This window comes from Capra hircus, chromosome 7 (assembly GCF_001704415.2).
Source record: "Capra hircus breed San Clemente chromosome 7, ASM170441v1, whole genome shotgun sequence".
Classification (NCBI taxonomy): domain Eukaryota; kingdom Metazoa; phylum Chordata; class Mammalia; order Artiodactyla; family Bovidae; genus Capra; species Capra hircus.
Genome location: NC_030814.1, coordinates 96,228,107 through 96,249,841, shown reverse-complemented (window position 1 = coordinate 96,249,841; position 21,735 = coordinate 96,228,107). Strand labels below are relative to the sequence as shown.

At 48.3% G+C, this 21,735-nt stretch overlaps 1 protein-coding gene across 1 annotated transcript; it reads right to left on the bottom strand.

The window, feature by feature from the left end:
* C7H19orf45 (chromosome 7 C19orf45 homolog) lies at nucleotides 4,137–9,066 on the bottom strand. The gene is made up of 8 exons (XM_005682475.2): nucleotides 8,496–9,066; nucleotides 6,981–7,087; nucleotides 6,780–6,880; nucleotides 6,397–6,509; nucleotides 6,205–6,314; nucleotides 5,653–5,854; nucleotides 4,997–5,082; nucleotides 4,137–4,364 (listed from the first exon to the last, which is right to left on the bottom strand). Exons 1-8 carry the CDS (start codon nucleotides 9,064–9,066, stop codon nucleotides 4,137–4,139), a joined length of 1,518 nt encoding a protein of 505 aa, XP_005682532.2.

The following is a 21,735-nucleotide window of genomic DNA, read 5'->3' as shown; positions in this document are numbered from 1 at the left end:
CAGGCATTGTGCTTTGCACAACCTCCCCAGATGTATGTCACACCCCGTAGAAGAGCCTTTTTCTGGAGACCAGACATCTATTATGTAGAAAAATGGCTAATTAAATTGTTGCCTGTTTTATCTTGGCACTCTAACAGTGTGTCACCTGAGACTGTGGCTCAAGTGCCTTTGGAGGAAAACATCAGGATGTTGGAATACCTGGGAGCTTCCATGAAGTCTTCAGCAAGGTCTTATAAGATAAACTCCCTCTATCTGCTCTTTCTTAAAGCAAAGTTAGCACTTCTTTGATTTTGTGAGAGTGCCAGAGCTCAATTCTCTGCCCCACGTTAAAAAAACTAGGAATGAGATAGGGAGATAAGGCTGGGATTATCAGAAATCTGGTGGGTACTTTCAAACACTGAACACTGCCTGTCTCTAAAGGCACAATTACCCTCATTGGGACGAGCCTATTGGCTGAGTCTGTCTGCTCTCTAGATTGTAACCTGGGGCAAGATAGATGCTATGGGGATGGGCAGGCACAGGTCTGTTGCTAGGAGACAGGATCTACCAAGGTTGGCCTCCAGACTCCAAGATCCTGGTGAGGTTTGGAGAACCAAATCATCTGGGCATCCAACCATAGCATCCCATCCCTCTGGACACAGTGATTGGTTCGTGGCTGGACATGTGACATAAATGGGTCAATCAGAGTGTTCCTTACTTTCTAATGTGAGACAGCTCTTCCTTTAGGGCCTAACTATTAGGATTTGGATTTTGTTTTGGTTTTGTTTTTTGCCACTGCTTGGACTGAGAGGCAGCAAGGCAGAAAGCATGCCTGATAAGGAATTGGCAGTCTTGCTAATTACAGACTTTCTTAAGTCAATAAAATCCCTGTCTGCTTGAGCACATAGAGCTAGGTTTCTGATACTTGAAATAGAAATACCTAAGACCTTCCTTAACAAAATTTAGGCACTGTTCATTGAGCTGCAGCCAAGTGTGAGGCCCTGTTTTAAGATGGTACATGCACATTGTATTGATTCTTTGTAACCCTCCATGAAGGAGGAACTGTTGCTCTCCCCAATTTTTCACATAATGAAAGTGAGGGTGAAAGTATGAAATCATTTGCTGAAGGACAGAAAGAGATAAGTCTGATGCTTAGTGATGAGTACCATTGACAAGAATGTTTTCCTTTAAAAATTCATCTGTTTGGGGATTTCCCTGGTGATCCAGTGGTTAAGAATCTGCCTTGCAATGCAGGAGATGAGGGTTCAATCCCTGGCCGAGCAACTAAGATCCCCACATGCAGGGGCAGCTAGGCCCGAGAGCAGCAACTACTGAGGATGTGCACTCAAGAGCCCGTGCTCCACAACAAGAGAAACCCCTGCACACTGCAACTAGATAAAAGCCCGAGTCACGACAAAGACCAAGCATAGCCTAAATACAAAAAGAGTCATCTGTTTTCCCATATTCAAGACTATTTCATCTGGGCTTCCCTGGTAGCTCAGTAGTTAAAAAGAAAGCTGCCTGCCGACGCAGGAGACAAGGGTTTGATCCCTGGTCTAGGAAGATCCCACAGGCCATGGAGCAACTAAGCCCGTGCATCACATCTATTGAGCCTTTGCTCTAGAGCCTGGGAACTGCAACTACTGAGCCCTCATGCCACAACTGTTGAAGCTCAGGAGCTCTAGAGCCTGTGCTCACAAGAGAAGTCACCGAAATGAGAAGCTCATGCGCTGCAACTAGAGAGTAGCCTCCACTCACTACAACTAGAGAAATGCCCAAGTAGCAGTAAGGACTGAGCATAGTAAAAAAAGTAAATACATAAATTAAAAAAAAAGATTATTTTATTCATCTAGCTTTATAAGCCCATTTGGTTTTTATAGTTCATATGACATGCCTTTTTTGGAAAGTAAGTGGAATATAGGAGGGATAGACATAAATCCATAACATAAAATCAGAATCATCATAATGTAATTTCTTCTTATACTGAAGACATTTCGAGTAAAGTTTCTCTTCTTTCCTGGCAACCCATACTGGGACTTGTCAGTTCCTTGGTTAGAAAATGCAAAAATCTGCCTCCTTGTAACTCCTACCTCTTATTTCTCATCTGGTGTCTCAGCAGTTTAAACCATTCTTAGAACCAGGCAGGAACACGCATAATCCTGCAACTGGAGCTACACAGAACCGAAGCAAAATTTCTGAGCTTCCTGGTAGGCAAGGCAAAGAGGATGAGTCCCTTTGTACATACAGTCTGGCCAAGCAGCAGACCAGCTTTACCAGGAGCACCTGATTTTGTCGTGGGAATCACTGGAGAATGGGTTTATTGCAGTGGTCCTCAACCAGGGGCAACTTTCCCCCTCAAGGGACACTTGGCAATGCATGGAGACATCTTTGGTTGTCACAACTGGGTAGGGGAGGAGAAATGTACTACTGGCGTGTGGTGGGTAGAGGTCAAGGATGATGCTGGCCAGCCTGCAATGCATGAGACGACCTCCAACCACCAGGAATGATCCTATCCAGAATGCTAATAATGCTGACATTGAGAAAGCCTGTTATTATCATGGAGTAATTCACAAGAGTGTCATCTGCATCATTAGTGGAAGCAAACAGAAGAACTGTCCGGCCTCTAGCAGACCTTCTCATGGTCAGTGTGGATACCATGATTGCAGCCAAAAGGGCCATCTTGTCCCAGTAGGACCTCAAATTGGACTCCTCTCCTTCCTGTGGAAATGACAGGCTGGTCTCACAGGATTATTGCCCATGCGGAAAGGACTGCTGGCCAGGCTTGAGGCTGACCTTTAGTGGCCCATTGGATTGGGGGTCTTGTGAAGGTCTGTCTACAGGGTCAGGAAATTATGTTCATTCACTGAAACCGGATTCTCAACAGCCTGTCGAGGCAGGGCCCAAGCACAGTCACCAAGACCCATCTGATCATTCCAGACAGAGCCAACTTCTTGGTGTTGATTGCACCAGACCGCCAAGATTGTCATGGTGGGTTGCTGTCCAAGGTACCGGTCCTTGACATGCTTGCTAAGCCCTGTCACCCACTGGCTTCAAGGGCCCACCCCAACCTCCTCCTTTCTACCCCTTTCATTCTGTCTCTGGCCTAACACCTGCCGCCCCTTGGACCTGATTATATCCTGATGACTTTTGTTGTTTTTCCCTTCTCACCTGGGGGCCAGGTTCCCAGCCAGCTAGTGCACCAACCATTCAGCTTCCAGCCTCTGCCCACAACAGGGTAAATTGCTGGGCCATTCTCATGTCCACCCTTTCATGCCCCCTCTGAGCCCCAGCCAGCATCTCAAGGATTGAAAGCTCCTTCCTCCCCCTCCTCTCCTTCATCCTTGTAAGGGAAGCTCTCCTTTCTTAACTCCCAGCCACAACCTGACTAGTGTGTACATTTCTCAGTTATAACAATCTAATGAGAGAGATTGTGTCCAAGTGGTGCTAGTGGTAAAGAATCCACCTGGCAATACAGGAGACATAAGAGACGCAGGTTCAACCCCTGGGTTGGGAAGATGCCCTGGAGGAGGGCATGGCAACCCACTCCAGTATTTTTGCTTGGAGAATCCCATGGACAGAGGAGCCTGGCAGACTATAGTCTATGGGGTCTCAAAAGGTCATACATGACTGAAGCAACTTACCTCGTGGCACACACACAATGAGAGAGAGCTATTATTTATCTCCATTTTATAGATAAGGAACCAGAGGCTCAGAGGGGTCAAATGACCTGCCCAAGAATACTTTTCAGGACATGGTGGAGTCAGGATTTGGACTCTCCATTCAGTTCCAGGAGTCTGTGATCTCAGTCTCATGACACTGCCTCATTCACTCACATCATTCAGAGCTTGTGACAGCAAACTCCTTACATGAGTCCAACCACCAAGCCTTTGCACAAACTGGGATGGCCTCCCTGCCCAGAATGGGACAACACCCAGGGTCTGCAAAAGGGCTTCTCCCTGGAGTCATTCTCTCTTGTACATTCTCCCCGACCTCCACCCTTCATCCCGCAAGCCCCCTATCTCCTGGAGGAGGGCATAGCAACCCACTCCAGTATTCTTGCCTGGAAAATTCCACGGACAGAGGAGCCTGATGGGCTACGTCCATGGGGTTGCACAGAGTCAGACTGAGCACACACGCATGGGTTGCCAGAGCACTGTTTATTGCTGGCTAGGGCATGGGTAGATAGGGGTCTGGGGGGTCCGAGGGTCCACTTTCCGAGCCCCACAGCCCCACTGATGAAGAGAGCCCAGGGGCAAGTGACTCTCCTGGAAGTCGTCCCATCTTAGCACTGCTGGGCCCTGGTACTTGAAGGTAAATTCATCCTTGTTTAGGGTTGAGAAGAAGCGCTGTTGACCCAGCGGGGGCTCCAAGTGGCTATACTTGCACTGTGGAGTCAGGGTGGGGGAGCCTGGCAGGGCAGCCTGGAGGGCGGCCCACCCACCCAGGCCACCCTGGGAACACGAAAGTGTGGGGAGAGACTCAGCCGGTTTGGCCCATGACTGGGTCCTGGAGAGGTGAGCCAAAGGTTGGAGTGACACAGGAGCTGGATGAGAAGCTGAGGAGAAACCAGTGCAGGCCCCAGGAGAGACCCCGTGGCCTTGTTGACTTCAGGTGATTCTGAGCTCACCCTCAGCTTGGAATGTAACTGTGGCTCACCACCGTTGCCCCTGAACTGACCGTGATGGGCCCCTGAGCCTTGGGTGACCCTAGAGTGACCCTGAGCTGTGAAGTGAAAGTGTTAGTCACTCTTTCGTGTCTGACTGTTTGTGACCCCATGGACTGTAACCCACCAGGCTCCTCTGTCCATGGAATTCTCCAGGCAAGAATACTGGAGTGGGTTGCCATGCCCTCCTTCAAGGGATCTTCCTGACCCAGGAATCCGACCCATGTCTCCTGCCTTGCAGGCAGATTCTTTACCGTCTGAGTCACCAGGGAATCCTGACCCTGAGCAGATGTGAGACTAATTCTGATCTGAGAGGTTACCTGGTTAAGGAGATACCCTCTCTTCCTCCCTCACCCGCTGTAGCAGCTCCTCCGTCACAGAGGCTGGAGCTATTCCGTGTGGCTTCAGCATCTTCCGGTTCGTGGTTAAAAAATCTACGTCTGGAGATTTGGGTGGGGTGGCTGAGCTGAGGGGTTGAGGGAGGAAAAGCAAAGCCCAGGGGGAAAGGACGTGGGAGACTAAGGATGCAACAAGGGTTCAAGGGCGACGCCTGGGTTTCCACTGAAGTTGTCAGGGGAGGAGGATGCTTAGGAGGCAGGGAGGGTAAGGGAGTCAGGGGGGCACTGAGGTGGCCAGGGGTGGGGCAAGGGCAGAAGATCCGGGGTGAGGGGCTGGTGGGGGGCCAGGAAGAGTGGACTAGCTGGTCAAAGGGCGGAGCCAGAGGAGGAAGAGAGCTGAGAGTCTTGAGAGGGTGGATATGGAGAGGAGAGGAGCCATACCAGAGGGGCGGAGTCATGCAGGGATGGAGGGGGTTGTTGAGAGTCTCGATGACGAGGGCATGAGGCTGTTCAGGGTCAGAGCTAGCAATCTTGGCCCAGGGCGTGAGATCTAACCCTTCAGGAGGCGGAGCCAGAGGCCGGCAGTGGGCGAGGTGGTATTGGCTGGGGGCGGGACCACAGAGGTAGCAGGGGTAGGGCGGGGCTTCCTAAGGTGGGCGGGGCCTCGCTCACCACCGGTGCCCTCCGGCAGGTTGCTGCGCTGCAGGTGGAGGTTGGGCGCTTTCGGCGGCTTTGGCATCCCAGGGGGTAAATAGTCCGTGCCCATGGAGGTCTGGAAGAACTGTCCGAGCAGCGACGGCTCCCCTAGGGTTATGTGACTCTGCAGTGTCTCATGAGGCACGTGGCGGCTGGCTAGCTCGCTCGTTTGCAGGGGCTGTAAGGACCACAGGGCATCTGGGAAGCTCCTCTCGTCACGGAAGTCCCAAGGCCGGGGATGAAGTTCAGAAGCGGGAGCTGTGTGACCTTGGACGGCTCACACTCTCCCCGGGTCCCACGTGATGGCGCTGGGAATTGGTACTGTTATTTCAGTTTACAGACAACCACTGAGGTATGAAACGGTTAAGCGGCTCGCCCTACATCCCGCAGATAGATCCAGGAGATCCCTGTACACATGTCCAGCTCCCTCCCACATCAGGGCCTCTGCGCTTGCTATCATTCACTCTGGGAAACAGAGACAAGCCCGTTTCCCTGACTTGCCCTGCAGCCTTTCGGCTTCCTGCTGACCTGACGGTAGAAGAAGTGTGTGGAGGTGGTGAGGCTCCCCGGACCGGCACACCCGTTTCCTTCCAGGATGTGTGACTCCGGAGTCTGGTTGCGGTGAAGAAGGAAAGGTTCTGCCAGTGGCAGAGTAGGTCCTGAGCAACGCTGGGTGGCTGTTGTGGGAGTGAGGGGGCAGGGCAGGCAGCCGGATCTCACCTGGCTCCCGGGCATAGAAGTGTTCCCTCTTGGTGGTCCTGTCGTGGAAGAGGCCATCCCCAGGACGGATGTTCACACAGTGGATGTGGGCTGAGGCCTGGGCCTTGTCATACCTGCAGGTAAGGGGATGGGAAGCAGGAAGTGGATCCATCTGATCTGGGCCCTTACAACTCCCAGGAAAAGGGAGGGAGGGACAGGCTCCCCAATGGCTAAGCTGTGTAGTGCTAATTGTGAGTGATCCGGCACAATAGTGGGCCTTGCCTGTGGGTGATGGAGACTTCAAGGGCACAGTGCTGGCCCAAGAGACTTAGGTGACCCACCCCACGTATCACTGAAAGCCCTTTCACCCTGTCTTGGTAGAAAAGGCCATGGTTCCTTTGTACCTGTCCCGGGGCAGATCTGGAGGCCCATAGGCTTGTTTCTGTTCTGTGCACATGGGCCTGTAGCCAATCTTGAAGTCTCCCAGTCCTATGCTGGAGGAGGCCTGTGGGTGGACAGGAGTGGGGAGGGCAAGACCACCCAGTCCCCATTGCTGCTCCTCCCCCTGACCCCCCACCCTCAGCACCAGCCTGGTCTCAATTTACCCTCTTACACGGCAAGACAGGTGGGCCTGGCAGGGCCTGGAACTGTCGCTGGTAGGAGGTGCTGTCATCCTGTCTTTTGTGCTCCCACTGGAGGGGATTGGGCCCACCTGAGGATGAGCAAGAGGAGAAAGAACGGGATCAATTCTTGGCAGCTTCAGGACCACTGGGATTCTATTCCTCGCCTGGGAAGGGCAGGTGGGCAGTCCAGACTAGCTTAGTCAAAGGCCTATCTGGAAAACATCAAAAATAATAAGAAGTAGGGACTTCCACGGGGTTCCCTGGTAGTTCAGTGGTAGACAGTCCACCTGTAATGTAGGAGCCGCAGGCAAAGCAGGTTGGATCTCTGGGTTGATCCCCTGAAGACCCACTCCAGTCTTCTTGCCTGGAGAATCCCATGGGCAGAGGAGCCTGGTGGGCTACAGTGCATGGGGTGACTCCCAGTGCAGGGGGCCTGGGCTCATTTAATTTCTGGTCAGGGAACTAGACCCCACATGCCACAATGAAGATCAAAGATCCCAGGAGCCAAAACTAAGACCCGGTACAGCCAAATATATATATATATATATTTTAATGACAATAAGGGAGTTCCCTGATGGCCTAGTGGTTAGGATTCCAGGTTGTCACTCCTGTGACCCAGGGTCAGTCTCTGGTTGGGAGCTGAGTTCGCACAAGCTATATGTTCCTCTGAGTCACAGAATTGGAAAAATCATACAAATGACAGCGACCCTTTGTTGCTATCTGGCAGGCACCTCCTGCACTCGGGGTTCTTTTGGCTTCACCAGTAACTATAAAACTGGTTGTTGCATCCACTTGGCAGATGAGTAAACTGAGGCTGGAAGAGGTTGTCTTCCTCAGAGTCACACAACTACTGAGGTGGCAGGGCTGGGTGGTAGAGGTGGAGGACACTTAGCAGATTTGTTTAACCCCAAACCAGCTTCATGACTCTGCCCACAGCAAAGCACCCTGGAGAGCTTTGGGAGATGTGCCCATTCTATGGATGCAGAAACTGAGGCTCAAGGAGGTTCCAGGGTTTCTCAGCCTCTGCGCTGTTGACATTTAACATGAAAGTGAAACTGTTAATCGCTTGGTTGTGTCCCACTCTTTGAGACTCCATGGACAGTAGCCCGCCAGGCTCCTCTGTCCATAGGGTTTTCCAGGCAAGAATGCTGGAGTGGGTTGCAATTCCCTTCTCTAGGGTATCTTTCTGACCCAGGGATTGAACCCGGGTCTCCTGGATTGGCAGGCAGATTCTTAACCAACTGAGCCACCAGGGAAGCCAACATCTGAATAATTCTTTACTGTGGGGAGCTCCCCTATGGGAGGTAAGATGTTTAGTAGCATCCCTGGCTTCCATCAACTCCCTGACAGTAGTATTCTCTCCTTCCCGTCGTAAAGACAAAAAGACGATCATCAGACACTGCCATGTGTCCACTGGGGGCGAGGAGCAGAATCCCTGCTTGCCGCGAGAATAAGTGTATCGGTGAAATTGCCTAGGGTGCCCGGGCCCGCACTCACAGAAGCGGCAGGCAGGCTCTCGGGGCTTCAGGCAAAGGTCGTGAAGCGGGAAGAACTCCCGGTACGTGGTGGGCGGGATGCGCAGCTTGGCTCGGTCGCCGGACGGCAGCGAGTCGCGGTCGAAGATGAGGCGCGCTCCGCGGGTGTGCTCGCGAGCGCGCTCCGACGGCTCTGGCCAGCTGTAGTCGCCGCGCGCGGTGGAGAGGCCGGTGCGCGCGCGCGCTTCCGCGTGCACGTGCAGGTGACTGGCTTGCGTGGCGAGTGTGCGCTCCCGCGCCAGCTCCCGCTCCTGCTCCCTCAACAGCACAGGTGGCGGGGGCTCATAGGCGCAGCGCGTCTCCGACAGGCGCTCCTGGCCCGCCCAGCGCGCATCCTTTTGGAAGAGGGATGAGCAGGGCGGCGGCGGGCACAGTGGCCCACGGATAGAGCCCGAGTAGGCGGGAAAGTCCCGGTGCGATGTGGGCTGCTTGGCATCCGCGTGCAGCCGCGGGTCCGGCCCCAGCGCGAAGTGCGAGGCCTTCAGGAAGTCCAGCCGGGACACTGGGCAAGGCAGGAGGGCGCCCGCGGCCATAGCGGGGGGAGATGCCACCTGCGAGGAGGCGGAGACAGGAATGAGCGGGTCGCACGGTGGGCTCGGGGTTGGAGACATCGTAACAGGTTTAAGGATTCTACTGGCGGTCCAGTGGTCAGGACTCCTAGCTTTCACTTCCAGGGACCAGGGTTCAACCCTGATCCGGGAACTGAGTGAGATCCCGCAAGCCCTGTGGTGTGGCCCTCACCCCCGCCCAAAAGAAACAGGTGTCGCCCCTTTGCCTGCCCGCAGGGAAAGTAGAGATAGAAATAACCACTTGTTTGGCATTTAGAGTGTGCCAGGCAGGGTTCTCGGAGAAGGCAATGGCAAGCCACTCCAGTACTCTTGCCTAGAAAATCTCACGAACGGAAGAGCTTGGTAGGCTGCAGTCCATGGTGTCGCTACTAGTTAGACACGACTGAGCGACTTCACTTTCACTTTTCATTTTCACGTATTGGAGAAGGAAATGGCATCCCACTCCAGTGTTCTTGCCTGGAGAATCCCAGGGACCGCGGAGCCTGGTGGGCTGCCGTCTATGGGATCGCACAGAGTCAAACACGACTGAACCCACTTAGCAGCAGCAGCAGCAGCAGCAGGCACGGTTCTAGGCGCCTGGAGAGGGTTCATCAACATACCTAGAGCCCTACCTTTGTGGAGATGGTAACGGGAACATACAATAATGAATAAATGTAATCACATCAACTGCAGAGTAAGTTACAAGGTGGTAAGTGCCTTGGGGGGAAAGTCACATGGCGTAAAGGATAGGGTTTGGGCTAGAAGCCTTGTTTTAAGTAGTCAGGAAAGGCATTCCTTGGTGGTGCAGTGGGTAAGAATCCACCTGCCATTGCAGGAAACATGGGTTCGATCCCTGGTCTGGGAAGATTCCATATGCTGCAAATCAGTTAAGCCTGTGGGAGCCACAGCTACCAAAGCCCACGCTCTAGGAGCCCATGTACCACAAGAGAGGCCATGGCATCGAGAAACACACACAGTGAAGAGTACCTCCCTGGCGGCCACAATTAGAGAAAGCCCACATGCAGCAACGAAGAACCAGTGCAGTCATAAATAAATGAATACATGCATTTTAAAATTAGTCAGGGAAGGCATCACTAAGATGATAGTTCAGCAAAGACCTGGAAAGAGGGGCAGTGGGGCATTTGGGTATTGGGGAGGGTAATAACATTCTGGGCAGAAGAAACAGCAGGTACAAAGGCCCTGTGGCTGCTGCAGAGACATAGGAATAGCTGCAGAATTAACCACTGCATTTGACAGTTTGCTACTGGGACCCATTCTCTTCACTATCAGTCCGTTGTGAAGACCATGGCCCTCCCCTCCTTCATGCCTGGGAAACCGCTTCTGTCTCTTCCAAGCTCTGGCCACTGTCCCATCTCTGCCATACCCCTCTCCTCACTGGTCTTCCTGCCCTCAACAATTTTCCTAGGGTCTGACTGTTCTTTCTGTCTTCTAGCTGTCTGCATTTTACACACCTCTTACTCATTTCTCTGACCTTTAGCTCCGGCCTCTTAGCACCCCACTTAGACTTTTTGGCTTTTGCTCAGAGCTGAGATGTCTCCCTCACCCGTCTCTGCCCCTCAGAGACCAGATCCTTGGATACCACCAACACCTCTGGCTCACTCAGCATCACCTCCTTCAGGAAGCCCTCCCAGACTGCTTCCGCCCACAACTATTGGTTCACATCAATCTCTTCAGAAAACACACATCAAGGGATTTTCTTTTTTTAACAAAACCACGGTGGTTTTTTTTTTTTTCCTGATCATTTTATCACCTAAAATAGTTGAAGATCGAGAAGCTTTCAAATAGTTTGTGGGAAAATCTGATGACTGAAATGACTAGCTGGGTCACCTTGGAATAATTAACTGGGCTCCTGTGAGCTTCATTTTGCTTCCTGATCAGGGTTGAAGAGAGTGCACCTACCTCGAGGGGGGGCATGGGAGCTAGTGAGTCTTAGAAGATGCACTAGGCATGGGCATGACCCTCGAGACTCCCTCAGTCCATGGTCTCCCAGAGGATGCTCAGATGTTCCATCTGGGGATTCATCCAAGTGTGGTTTGGCCCTGCCCATTGTGACCCAATAAGCTGCCTGGGATGATGCTGTCACAAGGGTCCCCCAGCAACTCTGGGGGCAACCAGGAGGAAAATCAGGAGCAAGGACAGAGGATCCTGCCCCCTGAGAGCTCGAGGGAGCCTGGACTGTGACTTGACTTCTCAAAAACTCAGTTTTGTCATCTGGAAAATGGGGCTGGAGATGGCAGCCATTTCAGTGGGGGAGGATTTGATGCCAGAGGCCACCTGAATGCATTATCACCATTTCCCCAGGTTTTATTTCTCATCAGCTTTCTAATGCTTGTCTGCACAGGATGGGCCAAACTCTCTGAGTCACCATACCTCTTAATGCCACTCCAGGGCTCATAGATCTCCAGGGTAGCCTAAAAGACATCTGTGCTTCCCACCTTCAGCCCCAAGACCACCAGGAACCCACGTGTATTTGAACACGCAGGGCTTGTTATTTGCAGCAGTGGGTACAATGCATGTCATGGATCTGGGCTTTGTCTTCGGTGCTTCCAGGAAAGTTTCAATATGTGGGACTTTGCTGTGTATTGGATGCTCTGTAAAGAGCAATACTGCATAGGAACCTGGGATGTTAGGTCTATGAATCAAGTCAAATTGGAAGTAGTCAAATAGGAGATGGCAAGAGTGAACGTCAACATTCTAGGAATCAGCGAACTAAAATGGACTGGAGTGGGTGAATTTAACTCAGATGACCATTATATCTACTACTGTGGGCAGGAATCCCTTAGAAGAAATGGAGTAGCCATCATGGTCAACAAAAGAGTCCAAATGCAGTACTTGGATGCAATCTGAAAAAGACAGAATGATCTCTGTTCATTTCCAAGGCAAATCATTCAATATCGCAGTAATCCAAGTCTATGCCCCAACCAGTAACACTGAAGAAGCTGAAGTTGAATGGTTCTATGACGACCTCCAAGACCTTTTAGGACTAACACCCCCCAAAAGATGTCCTTTTCATTATAGGGGACTGGAATGCAAAAGTAGGAAGTCAAGAAACACCTGGGGTAACAGGCAAATTTGGCCTCAGAATATGGAATGAAGCAGGGCAAAGGCTAATAGAGTTTTGCCAAGAGAACGCACTGGTTATAGCAAACACCCTCTTCCAACAAGACAAGAGAAGACTCTACACGTGGACATCACCAGATGGTCAACACTGAAATCAGATTGATTATATTCTTTGCAGCCAAAGATGAAGAAGCTCTATACAGTCAGCAAAAACAAGACTGGGAGCCGACTGTGGCTCAGATCATGAACTCCTTATTGCCAAATTCAGACTTAAATTGAAGAAGGTAGGGAAAACCATCAGACCATTCAGACATGACCTAAATAAAATTCCTTATGATTATACAGTGGAAGTGAGAAATAGATTTAAGGGACTAGATCTGATAGACAGAGTGCCTGATGAACTATGGACGGAGGTTTGTGGCATTGTACAGGAGACAGGAATCAAGACCATCCCGATGGAAAAGACATGCAAAAAAGCAAAATGGCTGTTGGGGGAGGGCTTACAAATAGCTGTGAAAAGAAGAGAAGCGAAAAGCAAAGGAGAAAAGGAAAGATATTCCCATTTCAATGCAGAGTTCCAAAGAATAGCAAAGGAGATAAAGAAAGCCTTTCTCAGTGATCAATGCAAAGAAATAGAGGCAAACAACAGAATGGGAAAGACTAGAGATCTCTTCAAGAAAATTAGAGACAACTGGGAGGGGGGTTCATGTTTGGGAACGCATGTAAGAATTAAAGATTTTAAAATTTAAAAAATAAAAAAAAAAGAAAGAAAATTAGAGACACCAAGGGAACATCTCATGCAAAGATGAGCTCAATAAAGGACAGAAATGGTATGGACCTAACAGAAGCAGAAGATATTAAATAGAGGTGGCAAGAATACATGGAAGAATTGCACAAAAAAGATCTTCACGACCCAGAGAATCATGATGGTGTGATCACTCATCTAGAGCCAGACATCCTGGAATGTGAAGTCAAGTGGGCCTTAGAAAGCATCACTATGAACAAAGCTAGTGGAGGCGATGGAATTCCAGTGGAGTTATTTCGAATCCTGAAAGATGATGCTGTGAAAGTGCTGCACTCAATATGCTAGCAAATTTGGAAAACTCAGCAGTGGCCACAGGACTGGAAAAGGTCAATTTTCATTCCAATCCCAAAGAAAGGCAATGCCAAAGAATGCTCAAACTACCGCACAATTGCACTCATCTCACACGCTAGTAAAGTAATGCTCAAAATTCTCCAAGCCAGGCTTCAGCAATACGTGAACCATGAACTTCCTGATATTCAAGCTGGTTTTAGAAAAGGCAGAGGAACCAGAGATCAAATTGCCAACATCCGCTGGATCATGGAAAAAGCAAGAGAGTTCCAGAAAAACATCTATTTCTGCTTTCTGGACTATGCCAAAGCCTTTGACTGTGTGGATCACAATAAACTGGAAAATTTTGAAAGAGATGGGAATACCAGACCACCTGATCTGCTTCTTGAGAAACCTATATGCAGGTCAGGAAGCAACAGTTAGAACTGGACATGGAACAACAGACTGGTTCCAAATAGGAAAAGGAGTACGTCAAGGCTGTATATTGTCACCCTGCTTATTTAACTTCTATGCAGAGTACATCATGAGAAACGCTGGGCTGGATGAAGCACAAGCTGCAATCAAGATTGCCGGGAGAAATCTCAATAACCTCAGATATGCAGATGACACCACCCTTATGGCAGAAAGTGAAGAACTAAAGAGCCTCTTGATGAAAGTGAAAGAGGAGAGTGAAAAAGTTGGCTTAAAGCTCAACACTCAGAAAATGAAGATCATGGCATCTGATCCCATCACTTCATGGGAAATAGATGGGGAAACAGTGGGAACAGTGTCAGACTTAATTTTTTGGGGCTCCAAAATCACTGCAGATGGTGATTGCAGCCATGAAATTAAAAGACGCTTACTCCTTGGAAGGAAAGTTATGACCAACCTAGATAGCATATTCAAAAGCAGAGACATTTCTTTGCCAATAAAGGTCCGTCTAGTCAAGGCTATGGTTTTTCCAGTGGTCATGTATGGATGTGAGAGTTGGACTGTGAAGAAAGCTGAGCACTGAAGAATTGATGCTTTTGAACTGTGGTGTTGGAGAAGACTCTTGAGAGTCCCATGGACTGCAAGGAGATCCAACCAGTCCATTCTAAAGGAGATCAGTCCTGGGTGTTCTTTGGAAGGACTGATGTTGAAGATGAAACTCCAGTACTTTGGCCACCTCATGGGAAGAGTTGACTCATTGGAAAAGACTCTGATGCTGGGAGGGATTGGGGGCAGGAGGAGAAGGGGATGACAGAGGATGAGATGGCTGAATGGCATCACCGACATGAGTTTGGGTGAACTCCAGGAGATGGTGATGGACAGGGAGGCCTGGCGTGCTGCGATTCATGGGGTCGCAAAGAGTCGGACACGACTGAGCGACTGCACTGAACTGGATGCTTTTACTGGTTGGAAATTGGACTTTCTGTTTGTTTATGTGTTTACTGGCTGCGCAGCATGGCATATGGAATCTTAGTTCCGTTTGTTGTTCCGTCACTCAGTCCTGTCTGACTCTTTGCGACCCCATGAATCGCAGCACACCAGGCTTCCCTGTCCTTTACCATCTCCCAGAGTTTGTTCAAACTCGTGTCCATTTAGTCGATGGTGCCATCCAACCATCTCATCCTCTGTCACTCCCTTTTTCCTCCTGCCCACAATCTTTTCCAGCATCAGACCAGCAAGTGGACCCACGCTCCCTACCTTGGGAGCACAAAGTCTTAACCACTGGATTGCCCTGGAAGTCCTATTGACTTCTTTTTCTTTCTTTTTTTTTAATGTCCGGACAAATATAAATAATATTTTCAAAAAACCCCTTGGAATGGGGTGGGGAATGGGAAATTGATGTTTCATGTGGACAGAGTTTCAGTTTGGGGAGAAGAAAAAGTTCTGGAGGTGGACGGTGGGGATGGTTGTACAATAGTCTGAGTGCGCTTAATACCACTGAACACGTAAAGATGATTAAAATGGTGAGTTTTAAGTATATTTTACCACAATACAAGAAAAAATTAAAGGGAAAAGCAATTTCTTAAAAGAAAAACACAGATGAAATAAAAATGTAAGGGTGGTGACTCTGTCACGCTGCCCCAGATCACCTACTGAATGACAGCTTCCTTCCTTTCTCTTTTTCTCTTTCTTCCTCCCTCCCTCTCTCTTTCTCTCTTCCAGTATAGTTGACATATAGCATTGTGTGAGTTGAAGGTGTAAAACATAGCAGTTTTTGATGCATTTCTTTTGCAATATGGTTTTCCCTGTAGCCTTAGCCCACACCTGTTTGGCATCACCTCACTGTCATTTCTTCTAGGGTCTGCAACAACTAACATCTGGTGTAGTGTTGGGTTTTATGTTTATAATACAGTTTTGTGTGCGTGTGTGTGTGTGGTCTGTCATCTCTATACTTTGCATTCAAGCTCCAGGACTTATAGGCCTTAAATACTGAAAGAATTCCTTTTCACTAAATTTAAGCAAAGTATTGTTTTGCCCACTGGGTTGAGGTTCCATCACTTGGTCCCCATCCCAGGGTCCTGCTGAGGGCTTTGCTCCAGCTGTGTGTGCATGCTCAGTCGCTCAGTTGTGTCTGACTCTTTGCGACCCCATGGACTGTAGCCCACCAAGCTCCTCTGTCCATGGGATTTCCCAGGCAAGAATACTGGAGTGGGTTGCCACTTCCTCCTTCAGTTTATCTTCCTGACTCAGGATCCAACCTGCATCTCTTGCATTGGCAGACGGATTCTTTACAGCTGAGCCACTGGTGAGTCCCATGCTGATGCAAAAATACATTTTCTCTGCCTGCCTGGAAAAGGAGGATGCAGGAGTGGGTAGGTGCTGCATGCTATCTTAAAGCAAGGGGGTGATGTAACGCTGTTATGGAGACACTGAATAATCTTGATCACAAAGTCTAAGGAATGAAGCAGCTTGGAAGCGGTGACTGGGGACTTCCCTGGTAGTCCAGTGGTTAGGAGTCTGCCTTCCAAAGCAGGGGACACAGTTTCGATCCCTGGTCAGGGAACTAAGATCCCACATTCTGCAAGGCACCTAAGCCTGCGTTCCACAATGAAAGATCCTGAATGCAGGATCCAAAACCCAAGGCAACCAAATAAATAATAAAATAGTTTTTTAAGGAAAGAAAAGTGGCAGTTGGCAAAGACTCAGAGTCATTCCGATTAGCCAGGACACAGCTGGTTGCTGTAATGATTTAGACAGTGTTCGTGTTTCGTCTGTGTTCAGACAGCATGATGGAGCGGGCTTGTTTTGTCTCGTTCCACCATGGTCACAGAGTGGCCTTGTCTGATGTAGGCATCCTGTGAAATTATCTGTGGCGAGCAGGAGGACACCAGCGCCCGGCTGTGAGTGAGCTCCAGGCCAGCTCCTAGCAACCACAAGGCCAGCCGTGAATGCCAGGCCAGCTCCTGTCGCTTTCCCAAAGGTCAAGCTGAGCCCTAACCAGATAGTGATGGACGCTGGGAGGGCTGGGCTGCCTGCCAGGCTCACTGCTGTCTCTTTGGTGCCTAGAACAGGGCTCGGCACACAGTAGGCATCAAAGAACTGTGGTGTGCTGTTACAAGGACCATGGGGACAGTACAGGCTCAGGAGAAGGGATCCGGCCACTCTGCAGCCCAAGGTCTCCTTCCCTTTGTAGGCCTTGGGCTTGGCTTTGATTTTTCCTGCAGTGTGTATGTATGTGTGTGTATTTAAATGTTTATATATTTGGCTGCTCTGGGTTTTAGTTGTAGGATCTTTGATCTTCGCTGAGGCATGTGGGATTTTTTATTTTTTTTTAAGTTGCAGCATGTCAGGGGCTTCCCAGGTGGTGCTAGTGGTAAAGAACCCTCCTGCCAATGCAGGAGAAATAAGAGATGAGGGTTCGATCCCTGGGTCAGGAAGATCCCCCGGAGGAGGGCATGGCAACCCACTCCAGTATGCTTGCCTGGAGAATCCCATGGACAGAGGAGCCTGGTGGGCTACAGTCCATGGAATCTCAAAGAACTGTACATGACTGAGTGACTGAGCACACACACACAGGTTAAGAAGCAACATAGGGACTTCTCTATTGGTCCAGTAGCTAAAACTCCATGCTGTCAATGAAGGGGGCCCGGGTTCAATTCCTGGTCAGAGAACTAGGTCCCACCTGCTACAACTGAAAATCCCACATCCCGCAGTGAAGATTGAAGATCCCACGTGTTGCAACTGACACCTGGCGCAGCCATATTACAGAAAGAAAAAGAAGAAGTAACATACACAGTCATGTTTAGTGTTACAAGCTAAAAAGAAAAATAAGGTAGCAAGAAAAGTGGGCAGGAAGTGCCTAGGGGTATGTGTGTGTGGTCCCAGAGGAGAATGACATTTGAGTATATCTGAAAAGGAAGTGTGAGAGGGAGCCAGACGAGTATCTGGAAGGAGAGCCTTCCGGGCAGAGCCAACAGCACGTGCAAAAGTCCTTGAGGCAGGTGTGGGCTGCAACTTCAAGGAACAGGAGAAAGGCAACATGGTTGGATATGAGTGAATCAGGCTGGATGAGTACTATGTGTCTAAATCAAGAGGAAATGTATTTGTTTCTTAAAAAAAGGAAACCAGTCAGCATCATTAGTGATGCAAAACAAAACCACAATGAGATACCACTTCAGAGTCAGCAGGAGATATGCTCTTGGGTGTCTCCTTACTGGTAAGCCAGCTTATCTTTCCTTGACCCTTATTTATTATTTTAGCCTTGGGAAAAATAGGAGAGCAGATACAATCTTGCAAAGGAGGAATGTATGTAGAGGAATTTCCTGAGTTGACTAAGAAGAGGACAAAGAAAGCTGATGAACTATGAGAAGAGAATGGAGGTGAGAGGATTAGGTGGTATAATGTGTGTGCATTAGTCTGGACGGATCCCAAGCTGGCATGACAATATTTTTGCACATTGGGTTAAATAAAATGTATTATTAAAATGAATAGTCCAAGTGTTGGCAAGAATGTGGAGAAATCGGAACCCTTGTGCATTGTGGGTGGGAATGTAAAATGGTGCAGCCATTGTGAAAAATGGACTCGTGGTTCCTCATCAAGTCAGGGCTCCCCTGGTGGCTCAGACGGTAAAGCGTCTGCCCGCAATGCGGGAGACCCAGGTTCGGTTCTCGGGTCAGGAAGATCCCCTGGAGAAGGAAATGGCAACCCACTCCAGCACTCTTGCCTGGAAAATCCCATGGATGGAGGAGCCTGATAGGCTACAGTCCATGGGGTTGCAAAGAGTCGGACACGGCTGAGCGACTTCACTTTCACTTTCATTTTCATCAAGTCAAACATGGGGACTTTCCTGGTGGTCCAGTGGCTAAGACTGCGTTCCCAATGCAGGGGCCCAAGTTCGATCCTTGGTCAGGGAACTATATCTCACATGCTGCAACTAAGAGTTTGCGTGCCACAACCAAGACCCGGCACAGCCAAATAAACATATAAAAAATTTTTAAAAAGTCAAACATAGTAGAATGGCCTGGCAGTTCTACTTGTAGGTAGGAACTGAAAGCAGGGACTAGAAAAAGTACATGTATGCCATGTTCACAGCAGCACTGCTCACAAGAGTCAAAAGGCGGAAACGAGGCTTCCCTGGAGGTCCAGTGTTTAGGAAACCACCTGCCAATGCGAAGGACACAAATTCAATCCCTGGTCCAGGAAGATTCCGAAGGGCAACACCCTCAGGGGCAACAAAGCCCGTGAGCCGCAACTACTGAGCGGCGTGCTGCAGTTACTAAAGCTCGCTCGCGCTAGAACCGGTGCTCTGAAATGAGAGGCCACTCCAGTGAGGAGCCCTCGCACTGCAGCTAGAGAGTAGCCCCTGCCTGTTGCATCTAGAGAAAGGCCTCCAGCCGCAACAAAGACCCAGTGTAGCAAAAAAGCAAACAAAAAAAGAGGTAGAAACAATCCAAGTGTCCATCAACCAATGAGCAGCTAAAAATATGATATAGCCAGAGCATGGGATATTATTCACCCATGAAAGGAATTAAGTACTATTGAGACATGCACAATGCGGAGAACTTAAAAAACAGGGTCAGTGAAAGAAGCCGGACACAAATGTTCACATATTACATGATTCTATTTGTAAGAAATGTCCAGAATAGGAAAATCAGTAGACACAGCAAAGGGTGGTTGCTAGAGACTGGCGGAGGAGGAATAGTGTGACTGCACGAGAGAGTGACAGGGTTTCTTTTGAGGGTGGTGAAAACTATCAAGGTGGGATGTCTCTATGACACGTGAATGTACTAAAGGCCACAGAATTGTACATCTTAAAAGGGTGGACTTTTTGCTATGTGAGTGAGGGTGAAAGTCGCTTAGTTGTGTCTGACTCTTTGTGATCCCACAGACTATACAGTCCATGGAATTCTCCAGGCAAGAATACTGGAGAGGGTAGCTGTTCCCTTCTCCAGGGGATCTTTCCAACCCAGGGATCGAACCCAGGTCTCCCGCATTGCAGGTGGATTCTTCACGGTTGAGTCACAAGGGAAGCCCAAGAATACTGGAGTGGGTAGCTTATCCCTTCTCCAGCAGATCCTCCCAACCCAGAAATTAAACCTGGGTCTCCTGAATTGCAGGCAGATTCTTTACCAGCTGAGATCTCAGTTATGTGAATTTCACCTCAATTGAAAAAGAAACAAAGGGGGCTTCAGTGGTGGTCCAGCGGTTAAGAATCTGCCTTGCAAAGCGGGGGATGCAGGTTTGATCCCAGGTTCAGGAAGATCCACATGACAACGGAGCAACCAAGCCCACGTGACACGACTACTGAGCTTGCGCCCTAGAGCCCGCTCGGCAACCTGAGAATTCACAGCAGTAAGAAGCCCTCCCACAGCAACTCTCCACAACCCCAGACAGCCTGTGCAAAGCAACAAAGACCTAGCCAAAAAATAAAATAAATAAACCTTAAACAATGAAAGGAAACACGCTATGTTACCTCTTTGAAAGAATGTCTTTTATTTTTTTCTCTTTCTTTTTTTATATTTTAGATTATGAAAGTATGGTAATACATTTATGGGAGATTTGGAAAATATAGAACATGGTTATTAATACATATAGTTTCACTATATCTTACAATTATTTTTTAAAGTAGATAAATTAAGATTTTTAGTTGGAGTTCCAATATCAAACTCTCAAAATCAATAGAATGAATATATAGAGAAGTAGAAGGATATAGTGGGCTTCCCTTGTGGCTCAGCTGGTAAAGAATCTGCCTGCAATGCAGGAGACTTGGGTTCGATCCCTGGGTTGGGAAGATCCCCTGGAGAGGGAACGGCTATCCACTCCAGTACTCTGGCCTGGAGAATTCCAGGGACTGTATAGTCCATGGGGTTGCAGAGAGAAGGATATAGTAGATCTGAAAAGGACTATGAGCCAATTCAACATAATTAAGATTTATGCAATCTTCAAACAACAGTAGGATACAAATTCTGTTCAAGTTCCCGTAGAATATAACCTAGGAGACCCTGGAACATATCCAGGGACATAAAACAAGGTGCAAAAATTTCATGATCTAAAGATATTGAAATTATACAGAATCTGTTTGTTCTCTTATCACTGTGGAATTATGTGAGAAAATCAATATCAAAAGATATTTGAAAATAAATCACATATTTTTAACTGCAATGTGACATTGACCAAGAGAGATCTTTGACTTAGCCATTGAAAGTCTCAGTAAAATTACAAGACTGAAAAAACACAGGGTGATTGCAGAGAAGAAAGCATTTAACTGAGAAATTAATATCAAAGTGAGAAATTAATATCAAAGATACTTTAGAAACTCCATGTATTTGGAAATTAAATGTCCAATTTTAAATGATGGGTGAATCTAAGAAGCCATACAAGGAAAATTAGAAAATATTTGTGATAGAATAAAAATGAAAAGAGAATTTACCAGAATTTGTTGCATGCAGCTGAAGCTGCTCAGTGTAACTAAATACAATGTGGAATCTTGAATAAGGTATGAAACCAAATGCACACTAACACAAAATTTTGTGAAATTTGAACAAAATCTGTGTATTAGTCAATAATAGTGTATCACAGATTAATTCTCTGTGCTTTGACTTTTTACAACATAGTATTTCTTTATATTCTCAGAATTGGATTAGAAGTTTCAAGCCTCTTTCAAAAAATTTTTTTAAATCACTAAGATAATAAACTTTCTAGACTTTTAGCAGTAATGGTAGATGCCAAAATACATGGAACTCTATCAAAGTTTTGAGTGAATATAAAATAGAAATCTGGCATTCTATTCATTCTAAGTCAAACAAAAATTAGTGTGTTTGATTTTTTTCCCAGCTAGTGCATGCAGATGGCACAAAATTCAAAGACTACAAAACAGTACAAAGGTGAACATTTAATCTCTTCCCAGTGATGACTAATGGCTGGCCATCTGGCTCCACAAGGATTGAGTCATTGGCCACTGCAGTCACTGACCTTTAACACCCCCTGAAAAGAGTTCCAGGTGGAGGATCAGAAACGAGCTGCTCTCTGCTCTGGGAAAATTGACAGGACAGGTCTTTAGATAGTGAAGA